At 51.3% G+C, this 17,823-nt stretch overlaps 1 protein-coding gene across 5 annotated transcripts in view; it reads left to right on the top strand.

Annotated features, from left to right (window-relative positions):
- DLGAP2 (DLG associated protein 2) overlaps positions 1-17,823 on the top strand; it is a 617,576-nt gene that overhangs the window by 590,069 nt on the left and 9,684 nt on the right. For all 5 annotated transcript variants that reach the window (XM_047856904.1, XM_047856906.1, XM_047856907.1 and 2 more), the window contains 3 exons: positions 5,119-5,204; positions 7,678-8,093; positions 17,681-17,772. In XM_047856904.1, coding sequence (XP_047712860.1) covers positions 5,119-5,204; positions 7,678-8,093; positions 17,681-17,772 — 594 coding nt within the window. The remainder of the gene's footprint in view (positions 1-5,118; positions 5,205-7,677; positions 8,094-17,680; positions 17,773-17,823) is intronic.

Raw genomic sequence — 17,823 nt, forward strand, 5'->3', positions numbered from 1 at the left:
TGTTTTGTGGCAGAAAAAATGCACAATATCCTGTGAGCCTGTAACCTGGCAGTTGTCAGACCAAAGAACGGAGGAGCCAAGAGGACACGTCGTCACAGAAACCCGTCTTAGCGTAAATAAGTCAAAGAAGTGACAGGTGGGAGTGCAGGCAGCTCACTCAAAGAGGAAAGCACGAGGAAACGGGGTGAGGGGCCACTTAAGCGGAGGGCAAGACCCCAAAGACCCCCGAGGGCACGGAGGAGCGGCCGGCTGGCCGCGCTGTGAAGGCGCAGCTCGGGACACCGCCGTGCCCCTGGCTCCCCAGTACGTGCCCGTTGTCACCTCACACCCCCAGGAGCTGTTGTTACCACATCCAAGTTACCGACGGGGAGACTGAGGCTCGGGGGTACGGGACCTGCCTCCGGGTACACGGCCGCGAGTGTCAAAGGACGGAGGGGGGCTTGCGGGAGAAACGAGGGAAGGGCCGCACGGTGCCCTCTGCGAGCCTGACCGGGCTCGGTTCCTGCGACTCGCGTGGACGAGCACAGTCCGCCCCGGTCTGTCCCGTCGCCTGTAGAGGAAGGTGGCTAGCGTCGCACACGCTCGGCCCGGCTCCCGGGGGGAGGCCCGCCTGACCGCCGACCACGCTCCCACAACCACGGCGGGCTCTCGTCTGCACGAGGACACCAGACCACACACACCGCACGACATCTTCCCGCTGTTTCTGCGGGTTTGGGGGAAGGACCCCAGGCCTTCCTCAGCGTTAGCCGCGTGAGAGTTGGTACCGTGACGCCCTGCCCCCCTTTCCCTCACTCGACGGTGACGCGTGCCTCTCTCCTTCGTGTTCCCCTTCTGTTCGTGTCTGTGATCGGTCCGTCACCACGGGGTTTCTTTGCTTGTGCGTCTGCGTCTGTGTCTGTGAGTCCTCGCAAGGCGTCTCCTGTCCCCGGACGCCACGGCTCGGCTCCACGCGCAGGCCCCCTGCCTCAGCTGTCCCGGCCGGACGCGCGAGCGGTGACGGTCTGTTGCAGCCCCGGGTTGTGGGACTGGACAGAGGCATCGATGCAGGCCCCTCGTTACTCCACTCAAACGTCCGGCTGAGCGAGCGTGGGTCTGCCCGCTGGCGCGGACTTCTCCCTCGCCAGCCTGAGCCGCCGCACGTCCCCGCAAGCCCCCCCCCCCACCACCGCCACCTGCTCTCAGAGCTGCGCTGAGCCTCTCCCAGCAGGCAGGCCAGCAGATCACGTTTCTCTCTTGGACGTGGAACAGGTCCCCGAGGGAGACACAGCCACCGTGCGCCTGCCCAGCCGCGCGCCAGGTCTTGAAGGCAGAGTGGAAGCGATCTGCGTTTAGCCGCCAAAGACGCGCCTTTGGAGCGGCGGCCCACGGCGGTTCCGGCTGCCTGCCTGGACCCTTCTCTTGGGTCCTGGGGAAGCGAGGCTCAGACAGCAGCTCGTCAGCTGACTTCCCACAAACCCCTACATGCAGGAGACGGGGGCCAGGGCGCACGGGGGCCGCCTCCCGTCCAGCTCACCCCCCGACATACACATGCTCACACGTGTGTGCCTGGACGCTCACACACACACACTCCTGTGTACACCTGTGCTTACGTGTCTGCACACACCTACATGCACGCTCAACACGCACGCACCCGTGGGCTCACACCTCACACACGCACACTCACACGTGTTCATACCCACACACATGTGCAAGCATGCTCGTGCATGTGCTGTGTGCACGCTCGTGCGTGTGTGCTCACATAGACTCACTGTGCACCTGCTGGAGCACACACGGTCACACGTACACGTGTGTGCTCCCGTGTGCAGCCAGGCATGTGGATGCACACGCAGACACATGCACGTGCACGCTTGCACGTGCACGCTTGCACGTGCACACTACACTCGCGCAGTCACACACACACGGACACAGTCACACATGCACATGCACGCAACAGCATGGACCGTATTTAGAAGGCCCCCTCCCTGCCTCTCCCCACAGCACACGGCTCCGCTTCCAAGTGCTCTGGCCTTACGCAGGGAGAGCCACTGCGGGGTGCGCAGAGCCAGGACGGTCTTCCGTGACGGCACTCGCCACCCACTGCGGTGACTGGGGAGGCGTCTGTCCCCATGCATCAGGGAGCCCTTCAGAAAAGGTTCGCTTAAAATACAGCTTTCCTCTCGAAGCCTAGTCCATGGCTGGTCTTGTGAAAATGAACATCGGTCTATAGTTCTCAAACCTTTTAAGATCGCTCGACCCTTCTAGCCAGAGTCTCCTCTTGGGAAGACATTCCTTTCATTTCCTTCCCACTGTGTAAAGTAGTAATTCCTTTCCTGTGTCCTAAATTTGCTTTTTTTTCCATCTATACAAGGGTCTCTGGTCCCAGGATTTCCAAAATGGATAAATATTTAGCTCATCCAGGCGATACATGATTTTACCATCCCCCTCAGCCTTTACCTTCTGAAAATAGGGATAACTACGTTTTTCCCTCAAGAAAGTTACTCGTGACAACCACTGTAAATCTGTGAAATTCCTCAAATTTAATGTCCATATCATACACACCTGTTAACAGTTGAGGTGCAAAGACAGAGCGTTAACACTTGCTGTGGACAGACACACGTGACTCTGGCTTCCTGTGGCGTTTTACAATTAAATGAAGTGTCCGATGTCCCCTCATCTTTGAGACGAGGAAGAAGAGATTCAACCAAATCTAAGAGACTCACCGGAGGGTCACAGGGCCAGGCAGTAGCAGAACCTGACTCCAGAAGCTGTACTCTCCTCATTTGCTAGGAACGTAAGAGGGGTCCAGCGGAGGGGATGTGCAGACGGGACAAGGGGAGAAAATGTCTTATTGTCTGCTTGTATGCGTTAGTCACTTATGCAACGTGTTCACATGCCCGTGAATATGTGCGTGTTTCGTGTGTACGCACACAGCTCCCGACTCCACCGTCCACGCCACTTGCTAGTGTGCCTTGGACCATAAGCATCTTCCGTGTCACAACTGCATAGCGTTCCGTGTCTTGAGCAAATCATACCCGACCCCATGTCACCGTTCTCCTCCATGACTACCCGCTGTGTTTCACCTTCTACATACCGCTACGATGAACGCCTCACACGTTTGCCAGAGTAAGGTAATTTGGTAGACCAAAATCCTAAAGTAGAAGTGAAGCAAATATTCTGAACATCTTGGTGATAAAACCCTGTGCTCTTTCCATTACAAAAGTCTTTCTAAAAGCATATGTACGCAGTGATCTCCCCCATATCATGAGTCTATCACATTCGACGACATCGACCAAAATCGTCAAGCACAGTAATACCTTTGACCCAGAAGTCGCCTGTGCTGTGAAAATAGTCACAAAAGCACACACACGCGTGCACACCCATATCTACAGCAGCAGCATAAGTAATGGCAGAAAACTAGAAATAAGCACATTACCCCTCCAGCGAAGACTGATTACAGATAAATTAGGTCGTGTTCATAAAACGGAATAGCAAGCAGATAAGACACAAGGCAGCTCTGTTTGCTCTGACGGGGACGACGTTCCAAATACTTTAATTTTTATTGTGATCCTTTGTGTAAGATAATAGTGGTAACAGTCTCCACGACCAGGAAGGTGAACTTCATCAAAGCCATGACCCCCTTAAAACTGGAGAGGGAAGGAGAGACGGCAGCGGGGATAGGATTTTGATTCAACAGTGTCCCTCCCCCAGGGGCCACCCCATGTCAAACCACGCGACACAAAGGAGGTGCGACCTGTGTGCACGTGTTCGGGACTCCAGCAGTAAGAGGGGGTGTTCTCGGTGATTCTTGGGGGTGCCAGAGTCTTCACGCGGCCGGATTTATTCCGGCCGCAAACAATTAGGAAGAGCCCGGTGCTACAGTCAGAGAGACTCAGGTGTAAACCCTCCTGCCCTAGTGAGCTCTGCACCCCTGGGCAAGTTTCTCACCTTCTCTGATTCTCAGCTGTCCAGTGTGGCAGGAAGTAACAGCAGGAGTATCGTGGGCACTCCATGCAATAATGCTTCCTATGCTCTTAGCACAGTGCCTGGTGCGGGGTAAGCCTAAAACAAATATCAGCTATCAAGATCATTTCTCTTTGCCACAAATTTAGTTGGCCCTCGATGGTATGAGCTCAGCCATAGGACAGCCACAAATTACAATGACAGTCTCTCCTCATCACAGAAGAGAATGTCACAATTGTTTGTTTAATGGGTTATATCTTACCCTTGTGGCAATCATTAATACTTTTAAGGAAAAAAAATGTGTTTTACAACTTAGCTGTGGCATTTTAGATTGGGGTCAAAATCCTACTGATAAAGTAAGTAATCTTTTCTGGGAAAAAGGAAAGGGATGTTTGAGTAGCCAGGATAATATTTATGATTAAACTAACCTTTGGTTTCACAGACTTTTCGCACCGAGAGGTTGTTGTTGTTGTTGTTGTTGTTGTTGTTGTTTTCCACAAAATGGAGTGTCTCAGAGTTCCCTCGTGTGTCCCTGCTCGTGGTCCTGAAATGCTTTCTGGGTTTGGGAGAGATTTTGGCAAGGAGAACCACGATCAGGACTCCATGGGAAATGCAGTCTCTGCTGTGTTCTGACATGGCCTTGCTGCACACAGTCCTGGTAGCAAACAGGAGACACCTGCAGGTGGGAACAGTCGGAGATGTTGCCTCAGTGTCCCCGGTACACACTGAAAGTCCTTGCCATGTGTTTTTGTATGTGGATACCGCCACCAGTATACTTCCATTAAATTGCTTATGTTGTTGCAAGCTCTCTCTGGTTCGTGCTGTACTTACTTTCTCCACTGTAGGGTGTGATAGGAGCTTTTCAGCCCTATAATAATGCAACTCAACAAAGCCTCTTTCTTGCCTTAGCTGAGCTAAGCAGTTGTATTTGCATAGGTTTAAGAGATCAGAGCACAACGCTGAGTTCAAGGAGTTATGTAAACTTTGATGAAACGCAGTAGCAATGTAATTACACCAGTACAATGCATTTCCCTCTCTCTATGATTTTTACTGGGTCAAGTGCAACTCTGTATTAATTATATGTGCAATTAATTACAGCAAATGAACACACACAAAAAACAGTCCCTCACCCAGGTCCCCTGTCGTGGTTCTAAAATAAGATGTTCTGTGTTATACTAGGTGGAAACAGCCACAGATTCGGACACGGAGAGCCGAGGCCTGCGGGAATACCACTCTGTCGGCGTCCAGGTGGAAGATGAGAAGAGGTAATCAGCCCCTTTGAAATATACAAGGTCCTCAGCAGGAACGACCTGTTAGGGATACGAGGTTCCCCAGCAGGAAGGAGTGATCTGTTAGGAATACGAGGTCCCCAGCAGGAACAATCTGTTAGGGATACAAGGTCCCCAGCAGGAACCATCTGTTAGGGTTGCAAGGTCCCCAGCAGGAACGATCTGTTAGGGATGCGAGGTTCCCAGCAGGAACCATCTGTTACGGATGCAAGGTCCCCAGCAGGAACGACCTGTTAGGAATATGAGGTTCTCCAGCAGGAAGGAGTCATCTGTTAGGAATACGAGGTCCCCAGCAGGAACCATCTGTTAGGGTTGCAAGGTCCCCAGCAGGAACGATCTGTTAGGGATGCGAGGTTCCCAGCAGGAACCATCTGTTAGGGATACGAGGTTCCCCAGCAGGAAGCAGTGATCTGTTAGGAATACGAGGTCCCCAGCAGGAACGATCTGTCAGGGATGTGAGGTCCCCAGCAGGAACCATCTGTTAGGGAAGTGAGGTCCCCAGCAGGAACCATCTGTTAGGGACGCAAGGTTCCCAGCAGGAACCATCTGTTACGGATGCAAGGTCCCCAGCAGGAATGACCTGTTAGGGATACGAGGTTCTCCAGCAGGAAGGAGTGATCTGTTAGGAATACGAGGTCCCCAGCAGGAACAATCTGTTAGGGATACGAGGTCCCCAGCAGAAACCATCTGTTAGTGTTGCAAGGTCCCCAGCAGGAATGATCTGTTAGGGATGCGAGGTCCCCAGCAGGAACCATCTGTTAGGGATGCGAGGTCCCCAGCAGGGACCATCTGTTAGGGATGCGAGGTCCCCAGCAGGAACAACCTGTTAGGGATATGAGGTCTCCAGCAGGAACGATCTGTTAGGGATACGATGTCCCCAGCAGGAACGGTCTTTTAGGGATACGAGGTTCCCAGCAGGAAGGATCTGTTAGGGGTATGAGGTTCCCCAGCAGGAACCATCTGTTAGAAACCTGACTGCAAACACCTAGATCATGCTGACCATCAATAATTCATGCCTCTCGTGGAAATAGGGTCATATATTTATACTTTTCAATATGTCGTTCAAGTATGAATTAGCATCCACCTGTGTCTTGTTTTTGCAAGAGGCAAGGGAATAATTCTTTCTAAAGTAATTTACTGCCTATGAAATCTGATGGCTCTGAAAGCCAAGTTCTTCACCCAAAGGAAGAGCGCATCAGCCTGAGGGTCGACCAGATGCATGCATTCTCACCTAATAATGTCAAAAGGAAAAGAAAGAGAGATAAGGAAAGATGTTTAAGACCTTAGCCACCATGACTTCAACTACAGAGTAAGAGATGCCTATTAGGATAGTGTTATTTTGCAACAAGAACAGGATGATTCTTTTGTATTTAAAATAACATATCGTATAAATTTCATAAAAATGAATTTTAATGAGAGCATCATTACATCTGCAACTTCTGTTCACATCTAGCTGGTAAGGTCCTGGGTGACATTCTCATTGGAGGGTTTTAGGACCCAACCCATAAAGGTTTTGATTGCGGAGACATTCAGACCACAAACTAATGGCTTCCCAGGCTCCCAATAGACCTCTCAGAGGCTGGACGGCTTCTGCACTGGGGAATCTGGGCTTGCTGCCTTCTGTCCCATCCCTGGCTTGCTCTCTTGTTTGCCTCCAGCAAAGAAAGTAAGTGGCACATTCATTAACCAGCTGCTCTCACAGCTATTGCCATCTGTAGGTTCAAATGGGGAGAAGCCAGAATGTTTAGTTAGGGTACAGTGTGGATGTACCCCCCCACACACACACACACACAGAGTTCTCACCCAGCAATGTCTGGACTCCAATTACAAGCCCTTTCCTACCCATCATTTCAGTAATTGGCTGTGCAGGCATGGGTGGCCTCCAAATACATACGATGAAAATGTTTTTCAAACACCTGCTAAAGTCAGAGCTCAGATTCATTATTTTGCATAAAAGACTTAATGGAGACGATATTAAGATATTCAGAAAGGAGGAGAAACTCACGTCCTGAAATGTGTCCCCAGAAGTCAGAGGGTACAGAAGTTATTTATATCAAAGAAGCAACGCGGCCTTACTTTTACCTGCATGCCACACACGGGAGTTCGTAAACTTGTGGCGGATTTGCAAAGGGAGGTCACTGTTCCAAGGGGGGGGGGGGGGTCTCACGGGCCGCTCTCCTCACAGTGCCCTCCAGTACACTTACGTCTTAAGTGGGCATTATGTAGGCACTGAGACGTAGGTGCATGTCAGAGGTTGCTTATGAGCGAAACCCAATGTGCTTTCATAGCTGGGACCCCAGAGCAGCGGCAGTAGAGGTGAAAACGCTCACCTTCCCTTGAGCCGCTGGCTCGCTGCCTCGCAGGAGTGCTGTGTGCGAGCTCGCCGTAGGTGTGCCGCAGAAAGTCATCTCAGAAAGCCTTTCGTTTTTCTTCCTTCCCGCCTCCGCAGACATGGACGTTTTAAGCGCTCGAACAGCGTGACAGCCGCCGTCCAAGCAGACTTGGAGCTGGAGGGCTTCCCGGGACGCGTCACCATGGAGGACAAGGGCCTGCAGTTTGGTCCCGCCTTCCAGCGGCACTCGGAGCCCAGCACGCCCACCCAGTACGGGGCGGTCAGGACTGTCCGGACCCAGGGGGTCTTTAGTTACAGAGAGGACTACAGGGCGCCCGTGGACACTGCCACCCTGCCCCCTCCCGAGCCCTGGCTGGAGCCGTGCGTCGAGACGGCAGACACCGGGAGGATGTCTCCGTGCCGCAGGGACGGCTCGTGGTTTGTGAAGCTGCTACACACGGAGACCAAGAGGATGGAAGGCTGGTGTAAGGACATGGAGAGAGAGGCAGAGGAGAATGACCTCTCGGAGGAAAGTAAGAGCACAGCCTCCAGTGGCTTCTTAACCCCGTCCCTGGGCAGTAGCATGAACGGGCAGGTGCCAGTATTAATGTGGGAATGTCCTTTGATACTTGGGCAAATTGAAACTGCATCCCACTCAATTCCAAGAGAACAGACAAGAGAACGAACAGAAAAGCAACCGGTAACATGTTCCAGGGGCTCCTCCTGGGTTTTGTTAGATCGTGAGCCCGGTGGTGCTGATTGTGGTGTCGTTAGCATCCTTAATCTCGTGTTCCACGTGCTAGCTTTCTCCACGTGGAGCACTCTGAGTGTTTTCTAGAGTCCTTCCTGCCCCGTGTTTACATGGAGTAGAGTTGGCTTTATGCCAAAGAGAAGTTGGAGACGAATAGGAGATTGAACCGGCCCCATGACGGTGCGTTCCCATCGCAGTGCCGCGCGCAGATCTGACCTTCCTGAATGAGGGTCCGCAGAGCAGATCTGCTCCAACCCTTAATGGCTCAGATGGGTCTCTGCCTCTCTGTGCAGGAAGGGACAGCGTCCCTTTTTGCCCACCTCCTCCCCATTTCCCTGAAGAACCCTATCTTGAGGATTGTCAGAGCGGCCTCCTTTACAAATCACTGCATGTGACTTCCAAGCAAGTACCTGCCATCTTTGTTTTTAGAACAAGATTACCATGAGAATAATTGCAACGTACTTAGAACTAACCCCTGGTCTTTAGCACAGTACAGTTTCTCAAAGGCATTTCTGAGTGTCTTGACTCGACAAATCATGCTGTCTTTAAAGTGGTTGTTCACTTTCCATGAATTCCTTGGTACATTTGCTAGGTCGCTACAAATTCTCAAGTTCAAAAAGATTGCTGACATCCTTGGGAATTGTGCCCTGGCATTACATGTCTAGATGGCTGCCGTAATAGAATGCGTCAGTAATCTAGAAATGGAAACGCAGTGATGAAATTATATGGACTTCACATAACGTACAGAGTAAAATGGCCCTGGGATCCTAGAAGCCAAGAAAATAATTGGTGTATGGATCTCTAGTTGTTAGAACTTATGGTGCTAGCCTATGAGGAAAGAGAGAGATTGCCCTTAAATCACTAATTCCTTCCCCCACATTTCTCTCTGAGTCATCCAAGTCCACATGTTGTTTCCCTGGGCCGCCATCAGACCCTGAGTATTTTGGAGGAAGCGTTGCCAGGGTGAGCCATCTGAACCTGCTCCCTGGCCGGCTCTGGCCGCTGGTGTCTCGCACCATCCCCATGCGGTTGTCCCAATCTGTTGTCTGCTTGGGGCACATTCGGTGGAGGGCTTGCTCACAATTGTGATGCTGAAAACTCACTTACTTCCCGCACGTTGTTCTCACTCGTCGGTATGTGCGTCGGCTTGGCAAAATTGTTTTTCTCGTCACAGGGACTTACAATCGTTCTCCCAAAGACACAGGAAAACAAAATTGTGCGCGTTGGTGGGATATCGGGGCCGGGCTGCTGTCCCCACTGTGTGTGTGTGCTCGGCGTGAGTTCTTGCAGGGCCTGGGGCGCACAGACCTGCCGGGTGGTCAGTCAGGACGCACGTCCCCCGTACCGTCCCATGGCTCCACAGCGGAGCACCGCGGAGGAGGAGACGGGAGGAAGACGCAGCGGTGACAGTTGTCAGTCTTAGCTCCACAGAGTGTCCGCCAATTTCATCCTGTCATCTTCCGAATCTGCACCCTCAGGACACATCCTAGAAGTTCTGGCTTCCCTCTGTGTGCAGAGCAACCAGGGTCGCCAGCCACTGATGTTTGTAAGGTGGTCCAGCACAAGAGCTCCCTTATCCGAATTTCCCATATTTCGTGTGTCCTTTTAACCCAGTCATTATTTTCCAAGAATCAGCTTTAAAACGGGTATTTTTTAAAGGAAGAAATCTCTAAGCCAGCACATACGAAGGCGTACAAGCACGTACGAGCACGTATCCTGTGCCAAATCTTACGCTAAGTTCTTCACGTACCTCGTCAAGGGCTCACCGTGGGTGGTGGGTAGAGGGCATCGTCTCCATTATCAAAGTAAACCAAGGCTCGGGGTCACTCTCTTTCCCCAGGCCCCCCAGAGTAAAGAGGTGGAATGAGGTGTCAGAGTCAGGGCATCTCCTGTCAAGAGCTGTGTTTCAGGGCTGGCTGTGCTGTCTGAATTTCTTAAATCACGAGATTCTTTTACTGGAAACTTCCTCCCTACATTGCGTCCTTCCCATCTGTGTTCTCGGGGATCACCTTCTTCTGTGTCTTACAAAGTGCTGAGTCCCATCCTTGGCCATTTGCTTCATTCTGGTCCATTTTGGCCGGGACACCCATTTATCCTCAGAGAGAACTCCTGAGCTGATAAAATACAGACCTGGGGTATCCTTAATAAGCCACTGGAGATTAAGAGAGCAAAGAAAAAAGGGCACAAGTTCTTTCTCAAACTAAACACGAAAGATCCGACAGTTAAAGGCTTCAGCACTGAAACAGCATCGCAATAAGTCATGACTGTCTTGTCCTAGGAGACATTCCAGAAAATTCTGGGAAGAGTGCCATAAGGGCACCATATACGAAAGTCAGTTTGATGGCCTGCAATGACCCGAATCAACTGTAAGATTACATCATCTCAGGATACACAATATTTAAATTTCGGTTGGAGAGCACATTCTCCAGCAAACTATGGCGGAAGGTGACTTTCTGCTGCCCTTCAATTGCGTCTCCTAAACACCTTTTTTAAAGCCTGCTTTGAACCTCTGGGGCCTTCTTCTTGGACTGTGCCGTTAACGTAAACATCCTACGGATATTTACCGGATACGTGCTGTGAGCCGGCACCACCGCACAGAATGTAGGCTAGTGGAGACTGACCAGGGTACAGTGTAGACCCAGACTGCAGTTACCTCGGATGGAGAAGTGAGACCAGGACAAGACTATCGCGAGTGGGAAACATCACGTGTAGTAGGAGACAGGCAGGCAGGTGTGTTAGAAACTCAGAGGTATAAGATGCTGTCGAGGGGGGAGATTCCAAGATGCTTCGTGGAGAAGGTGGCATGGTGCAGGGCCTCGAGGGGGAGTTGGATTTGGCTGAGCAGCAGAGGGGGCAGAGGGAGGGCGGTGGCACAGGAGCCCCTGTCCGAAGACTCTGTAAGAAGACCTTTGCTTTGACGCGGACCGTGCACCTGCCTGCGGGAAGGAGCCCCTTTGCTCCGTCACCTCCACACCCTGGGACGAGCGTTTCTTCTTGGAGGACAGGACGGTCCCTGTGTTTTCCCAAAGCTCTGTCCATCTGCTGTCATGGGAGGCCTTCGGCGCCCTGCTGCAGTGATCATGCCTGATACGTTTATTATCCCCCAGCAGCGCCCAGCCCTATGTGCTCTGCAGGGGAGACGAAGAAAGAGGGGATGGAGCGGAGGAAGAGAGGAGCAGTCTTCATAAACAGGGACAGTCCCGCTCCCCCTCGCACCTCGTAAGACCATGGCATCTAGAATGCTCTGGAGTTCTGGATCCTCTAGAGTCCCAGGTCCTCGGTGGCACTTAGGGGCTGGGAGTGCCCTGGGCGCTCCCGGTTCTATAGATACCGTCTACCAATGTGGGTTGTGTGCGGTTTTCCCAGGACTCTGTAATGACTTAAGATGACTGCTCTGCTGCGGGACTTGGACGCAGAGAACAGAGAACAGATCCACTGGATCTGCTTCTTGTGGTTTTCTTAATTTCTTTACTGAAGTTGCCCAGACGCCTTGATCTTCTTGTGGACAAAGAGGACACATTTATTATGTGTCTCCTCTGTACACTTTGCACCTAAAACTAGCACCCTATTAATCACGTTTAGATATTTCCCTAATAATTTGTAACAGGAAAGATAACCTGTGGTTCTTGCCCTGATTTTAAGAACAAGTATAGGGTTATTGCTGATGGCGCCCTTTAAAAAGTAAAGATTAGGTTAAGTGGTTCATTAAGCCAGAACTCTGAGCTCCAAATATTGAAATTTCCATCACACGAAATAATTTCTTCCCAAAACTGTAATTTTATAATCACAGCTCACTGAACCGATTGAGCGAAGTTAGATCCGTTCAGCCCTCTATGATTAATAAAAAGTATCATGAGCCCAAATAAATACTTGTTTAGTTAAGTCGTGTTCAGGCAGGCTTCCTGTTGTTAAATCATTCAAAGATACGTTCCAGAGGGAATGTAAACCATTCCTGTGCTAGCGTTTTTGGACTTTTGTATCCGTTACATTAAGCACAACGGGTAAATGGCATAAAGTGAAACAAAGCAAATAAGGTGTTTTTCTTGAATAAAAGCGATTGTTCCAAAGCTACCAAGTTTCATTCAGTAGGTCCACAGAGACATGGGCCACACGAGGGACTCAATGGTAGGGTCTTCGGACAGGTGTTGACAGGTTCTCTTGCCCAAAACAACTCTGCCCAATTAGCTGATAATCTAAACACCGCTGGGTCAGATGTGTGGAGGCACAGACTCCCGGGGCTGCGGGTGGGGCTTCAGCGATTTCCTCATTCGAGGACCTGCTTTCCACCCCAGAAGACGGGGGGTAACCCCCAGGACTCCGGCCGTGATCCCTGGATGGGACAACGCCTGGCTCGTAGACTGTGTGGCGGGCACAGGGAAGAAGAGAGATTGCTCAGAGCTACCCTACGAGAGCATGACACAGGGCTGAGGAGGACATGGGCCCTGCAGTCCGCAGTTTGCCTGGATACCGCACAGCCACAGAGAAGAGAACAGACAAGTATCAGCTATAAGGGAGATGGCCCTGAGGGGGGCAGATGCCACACGCACCTTGGGGACCTACCCACCATACAGCTCGGTGGACAGCCGCTGCTCCCGGCCTTCTGACCGGTGTCCAGGTCCTTGCTGCCAAGGGCAGGTGCCTACAGGGAGGTCCCACACATCCCAGGTGCCACACAGCCACGTGAAACTGGATGGACACGAAACGTGCGCTCCAAAGCAATGAATCATGGGAATGTACCTCTGAAGCCAAGAACACACTGTATACACTGCATGTTAGCTAACTTGACAATAAGGTATATATATTTTTTAATTCTTATTTTTGAGAGAGAGAGAGAGAGAGAGGGGCAGACTGCAAGCAGGGGAGGGGCAGAGAGAGAGGGAAAGACAGAACCTGAAGCAGGCTCTGGGCTCTGAGCTGTCAGCACAGAGCCCGACCTGGGGCTCGAACCCACCAACTGTGAGATCATGACCTGAGCCGAAGTCAGACACTGAACCAACAGAGCCACCCAGGCATCCCGACAATAAATTATATTTTAAAAAAAAGAAAAAGAAAAATCTTGTTTTCAAATCCACAGAGAATGATGCTAGATTTCATAGTTGACTGTGATCTACCGTTAATCTGGAGATTATACTTTTCCATTCATCAATTTGTTCTTTAAATAACTTTTAAATACTAAGTATATGATTTCAAAAAAAAAAACAAACAGAAATGAGTGCTCAATAAATATGAACACAGTAACGCGGAGACCTTACAGGGGACACACCTGTGGGGGCAGTGATTTTCCGACACCCACTCCACAACCTCAGTCATGGAAGATCCCAGAGATCAGGGATGAATATTCAAATGATCATTTCAAACTACCTGCAAATTCTACAAAAACCCACCTCAAATTTTGAAAGAAAAGGATCATGTGAATGTTCTGCTGGCATGTCATACCAAAATTTGCAAGAATTGGAAATTGTAGTAGACACGTGAAAAGTAACTTAACGGGAGCAAGTGAGTTCATCACATTTCCATGCACGTCAGAGGCAATCGTCATACAAGGTTCTTTGTAAATTTGCATTCTGATGAGCATTAGCCCTTATCGGTAGCTCTTGAAAGAAAGTGTCCAAACTAGGACATCAGGGAAGGACAGAGGAAGAGAATAAATTGAATTTTTCACTTCAATTTCATTGCCATATGGGAAGCTATTTGCATTAAAGGCACTGGATAGAGCATCAGCCCACTGAAGCGCCCGGCGCTCCTGCCATGAGCACATTAGCAATCACGTCGCGAGCTGCTCTTTGACGTCCGCCAACTCTCCCGAGCAAGAATCCACGTACGCCCTTTATAATATCTCTTCACTACACTAAACCAGCACCGAGGTATGACCCCATCTCTCCACGATGTGCTAAAGATTCTACAGTGAAGTGCTTTATGTTAATACTTCTGTTGAATCACGTTTTAAGAAGACCGTGAAAGCTGGGAATTAAAACTTGAAATTGTGTGAAACGGATTGACTTGTAATTAGCCGCCGAGGGAGCAGTGAGTGCAGGAAACCACACGGACCCACCGCTTTTTTCTATTCTTGCGGCCACAGCTCACTCAAAACAAGTCTCTTTAAATGTTCTCATCGGTCCTGCAGGTGATAGGGGTTCACAGGTGGAACTTCAACATTTCAAGATCATTTCTCCACTTGGTGGTGGTGAGACCAGAGCCAGAGAGACGTGTTCAGTTTGGGGGATCCAACTGTGAATGGATGCTCTCACCCCTCCCGGGAGACACTGTGTCCTGCCTTGTCCCACACCTGCCCACCCCCCCCCCACCCCGTCCCCAGGGCACTCAGTCTTGTACCCGGGCACCCTCCCCTCCCTGGTGCCAGCTTCCTCCTCCCGTGCTGCCCGGCAGATCAGGTCAAGGAGGTGGGTGTGGGAGGGGGCAAGCCCCTCTTGGAAATGGATTTGCAGAAGACGGGTGGGCCCAGGTAGCACGATGCATGACGATACTTTTAAGTCTGAAGGGAGGCCAAAGTGTTATCCAATGTATTCGCTTCTATGGGAAGTCACATGTGTTAAACTCCTTTAAAATCCTAGAAGCAAGGGCACCTGGGTGGCTCAGCCAGTTAGGCGTCTGACTCTTGATCTCAGCTCAGGTCTTGATCTCGGGGTCCTGAGTTCAGGCCCCCTGTTGGGCTCCATGCTGGACGTGGAGCCTGCTTAAGAAAAAAATTCTGGAAACAGTACAGAATTAGTTGTGTGAGGGAATTACTCTTTAGGAAGGATAAGGAGAGTGTGGTTGCCCAGGGCGATGGCAGGTGACAGGCGGGCTATGGCTTATTGTCAGATGGCTCAGAAAAGCAAACATAGGCACGTGACAAACTGTTACTCGCTGACTCTAAGTGATGCGGATGCTTTTCTTTAGATCTGTATGTGTGAGATCGTTAACAACAAAACCCTGGGGAGCGGCAGTCGGCAATCTGAGTTCCTTGTACACAGATGAGAAAGTCAGACAAATCTAACTAGTGTTTCGGCTCGTCGTGTTACCCTGGAGAAAGTCACTGTCGGAACACGCTGTGCAGGACCCCAGGTCCTCGTGCTTCAAATGGACCCTGTGCTTCGCCGACTGCCCCGAAGCTGACTGACCCACACACTGCAACGTGTCCCGGGCATGTCCGTGGGTTTACTTGTGAGACATCTGTGTCCACAGCCTCACGGCATTTCGTCACATGGGCACTGAGGCCCTTCCCAACTCTGGTCTGTGACTGTCTCCTCCAGAGCAAGCCCGAGGGAAGGGGACACGGCACCTGTGCGGCCTGGCTGTCGGGGTGTCAGAATCTTTGATGCCTGTCTCTAGCACGCACTGAGTGAGTCTCACAGCCGCTGGTTTGGAAGCGCCTGTTACAATCACTACCGTTTGGGAAACTGTGTGGGAACGCGGACCTCAGTTTCCGCCTCTGTGGACACTTGCGAGGCCCCGATGGTGGAGCGTGCCCCAGGGACCCCGGGTGCCCCTGAGGAGCTGAGTCGGGACAACACTGTGGGCTGGAGCGCTGGTCCCCTCTTTAGATAAACCTCCAGCACAGAAATGTCCTGATGTAGATAAATCCGCATAAACACATGTTGGGGGGGGGGGGTTCTTTCCTCCTCTTCCCCGATGGGCAAATCTCTGGCTAAGGCGAAACACCCCCTTCCCTAGCCACCTGCCACCTGCTGTCAGCGAATATAAGCTCCCACCACTGTCTTCCCCTTCAAAGCCCGAGGAGATGCCTTGGTCGGCCCCTCGCTGCCCGTGTCCTGTGAGTCTGCGAGAGAGCCAGAGAGACGACAAAAGCCAGAGGGAGGGAACGATCTGCTCCGGCCCAGACGGGTGGATCCGTGTAAACCGAGGGAATAACTTCTCTTTCGTCTCCCAGGCAAACGAAACGTAGAGGTCCCCGGGCCCAGGCCCAGCAGCGGGAAACGTGTTCCAGCGGGCTCCTAAGTGCTGTTGAGAGGCCTGCGAGTCGGGATCTAGCACAGCTATTATCTCCAAAATCTTGATGGTGCTGCCACCTACATGGACTGGGTGTGAGAGCGGAGGGCGGGCCGGCAAGGCACCTGGAGGTTACAGGACTGCGGCAGGGCCCCCCCGTTTCACACACCAAGTCTTTTGTTTGCCGACTGTCGTCCCAAGTGGTCGCTCCTGCCCTTTGCTAATAGGAGTCCTTTCCGTTGACAAAACCATCATCACTTACCTTTTTACAAAGTGCCATTTGATTAATTCAAGTCCCACAACTTATAAATCATTTGTCAACTTCAGGCCACATCACGGTGGGAGCGCAGGAGTGGGAGGGACATCATCACCACGGACGTCCGTGATGTGAGCCTGTTGTGGTGACAGGTGGCGGCCGGTGGCGGGAGCCGTGGACTGAGCACGAGGCAGGGAGACCGTCACGTCCCCTGCGTTCCTGTGGGAGATGCTCTCAGAGCACCACCCCAGGGCCACCAGCAGTCCTGAAACACTGTTCTCAGGACTTGAATGCGATAACTGATATCACTGTGATTTTCTAGAAATTGGGAATTAACACCTTCATCTTCAGGCATCCGTAAAAAATAAGTACTTAATGTCTTTGTATTCATCCTTCTGCGTCATCTTCTAGCTCATGTGAGCATCATGATAAAAGTGTCCTGATGCCACAAACAGGAAAACCTCCTGCAGTATAGACCGCCTTTCCAAAGTTAGTTCTTCCTAACACTGAAGAGTCATCTCCTAATCGTTGATACTATGTAGTATTCCTTGAGTTTCCCTCAAAAATCAGAAAAGGAACAGGCCAGGGCGCCTGGGTGGCTCAGTCGGGTGAGCGTCAGACTCTTGATTTCACCCCAGGTCATGATCCCAGGGTTGTGGGATCGAGCCCCGTGTCAGGCTCTGTGCTGACAGCACAGAGCCTGCTTGGGATTCTCTCTCTCCATCTGTCCCTCCCCTGCTTGCTCTCTCACTCTAGTTATTTATTGTGCAAAGTGAGAGAGCAAGCAGGGGAGGGACAGAGAGAGAGAGAGGGAGAGAGAATCCTAGGCAGGCTCCACACCAGCACAGAGCCTGACACGGGGCTCAAATTCATGAACTGTGAGACCATGACCTGAGCCGAAAGCAAGAGTCAGGTGCTTAACCAACTGAGCCACCCAGGTGCCCCAATAAATAAGCATTTTTTAAAAAGGAAAAAAAAGAAACGGAACAGATTGGAAAAGAACTTCCACCAGTGGACATATTCTGCACAATAAATTCAAGGTTTTAATCTTCCGGAAAAGGAGGAGCGGCCCCCACCTTTTGGAGTTTACTCCCTTCGTGTAATGCTTCTGCTTCTGTTTTTCAACTGACCGGGTCTCAGGCTGGTTTTCTTCTGGTTCACAGTTCTCGGGAAGATCCGGAGTGCCGTGGGGAGTGCACAGCTTCTGATGTCCCAGAAATTCCAGCAGTTCTATTGGCTGTGCCAACAGAACATGGTGAGCAGACCCCCAGGTAACCCGGTTCCTCAGGGCATGCTCAGTGGCCGT

Source organism: Prionailurus viverrinus, chromosome B1, assembly GCF_022837055.1.
Source record: "Prionailurus viverrinus isolate Anna chromosome B1, UM_Priviv_1.0, whole genome shotgun sequence".
NCBI classification, from domain to species: Eukaryota; Metazoa; Chordata; class Mammalia; order Carnivora; family Felidae; genus Prionailurus; species Prionailurus viverrinus.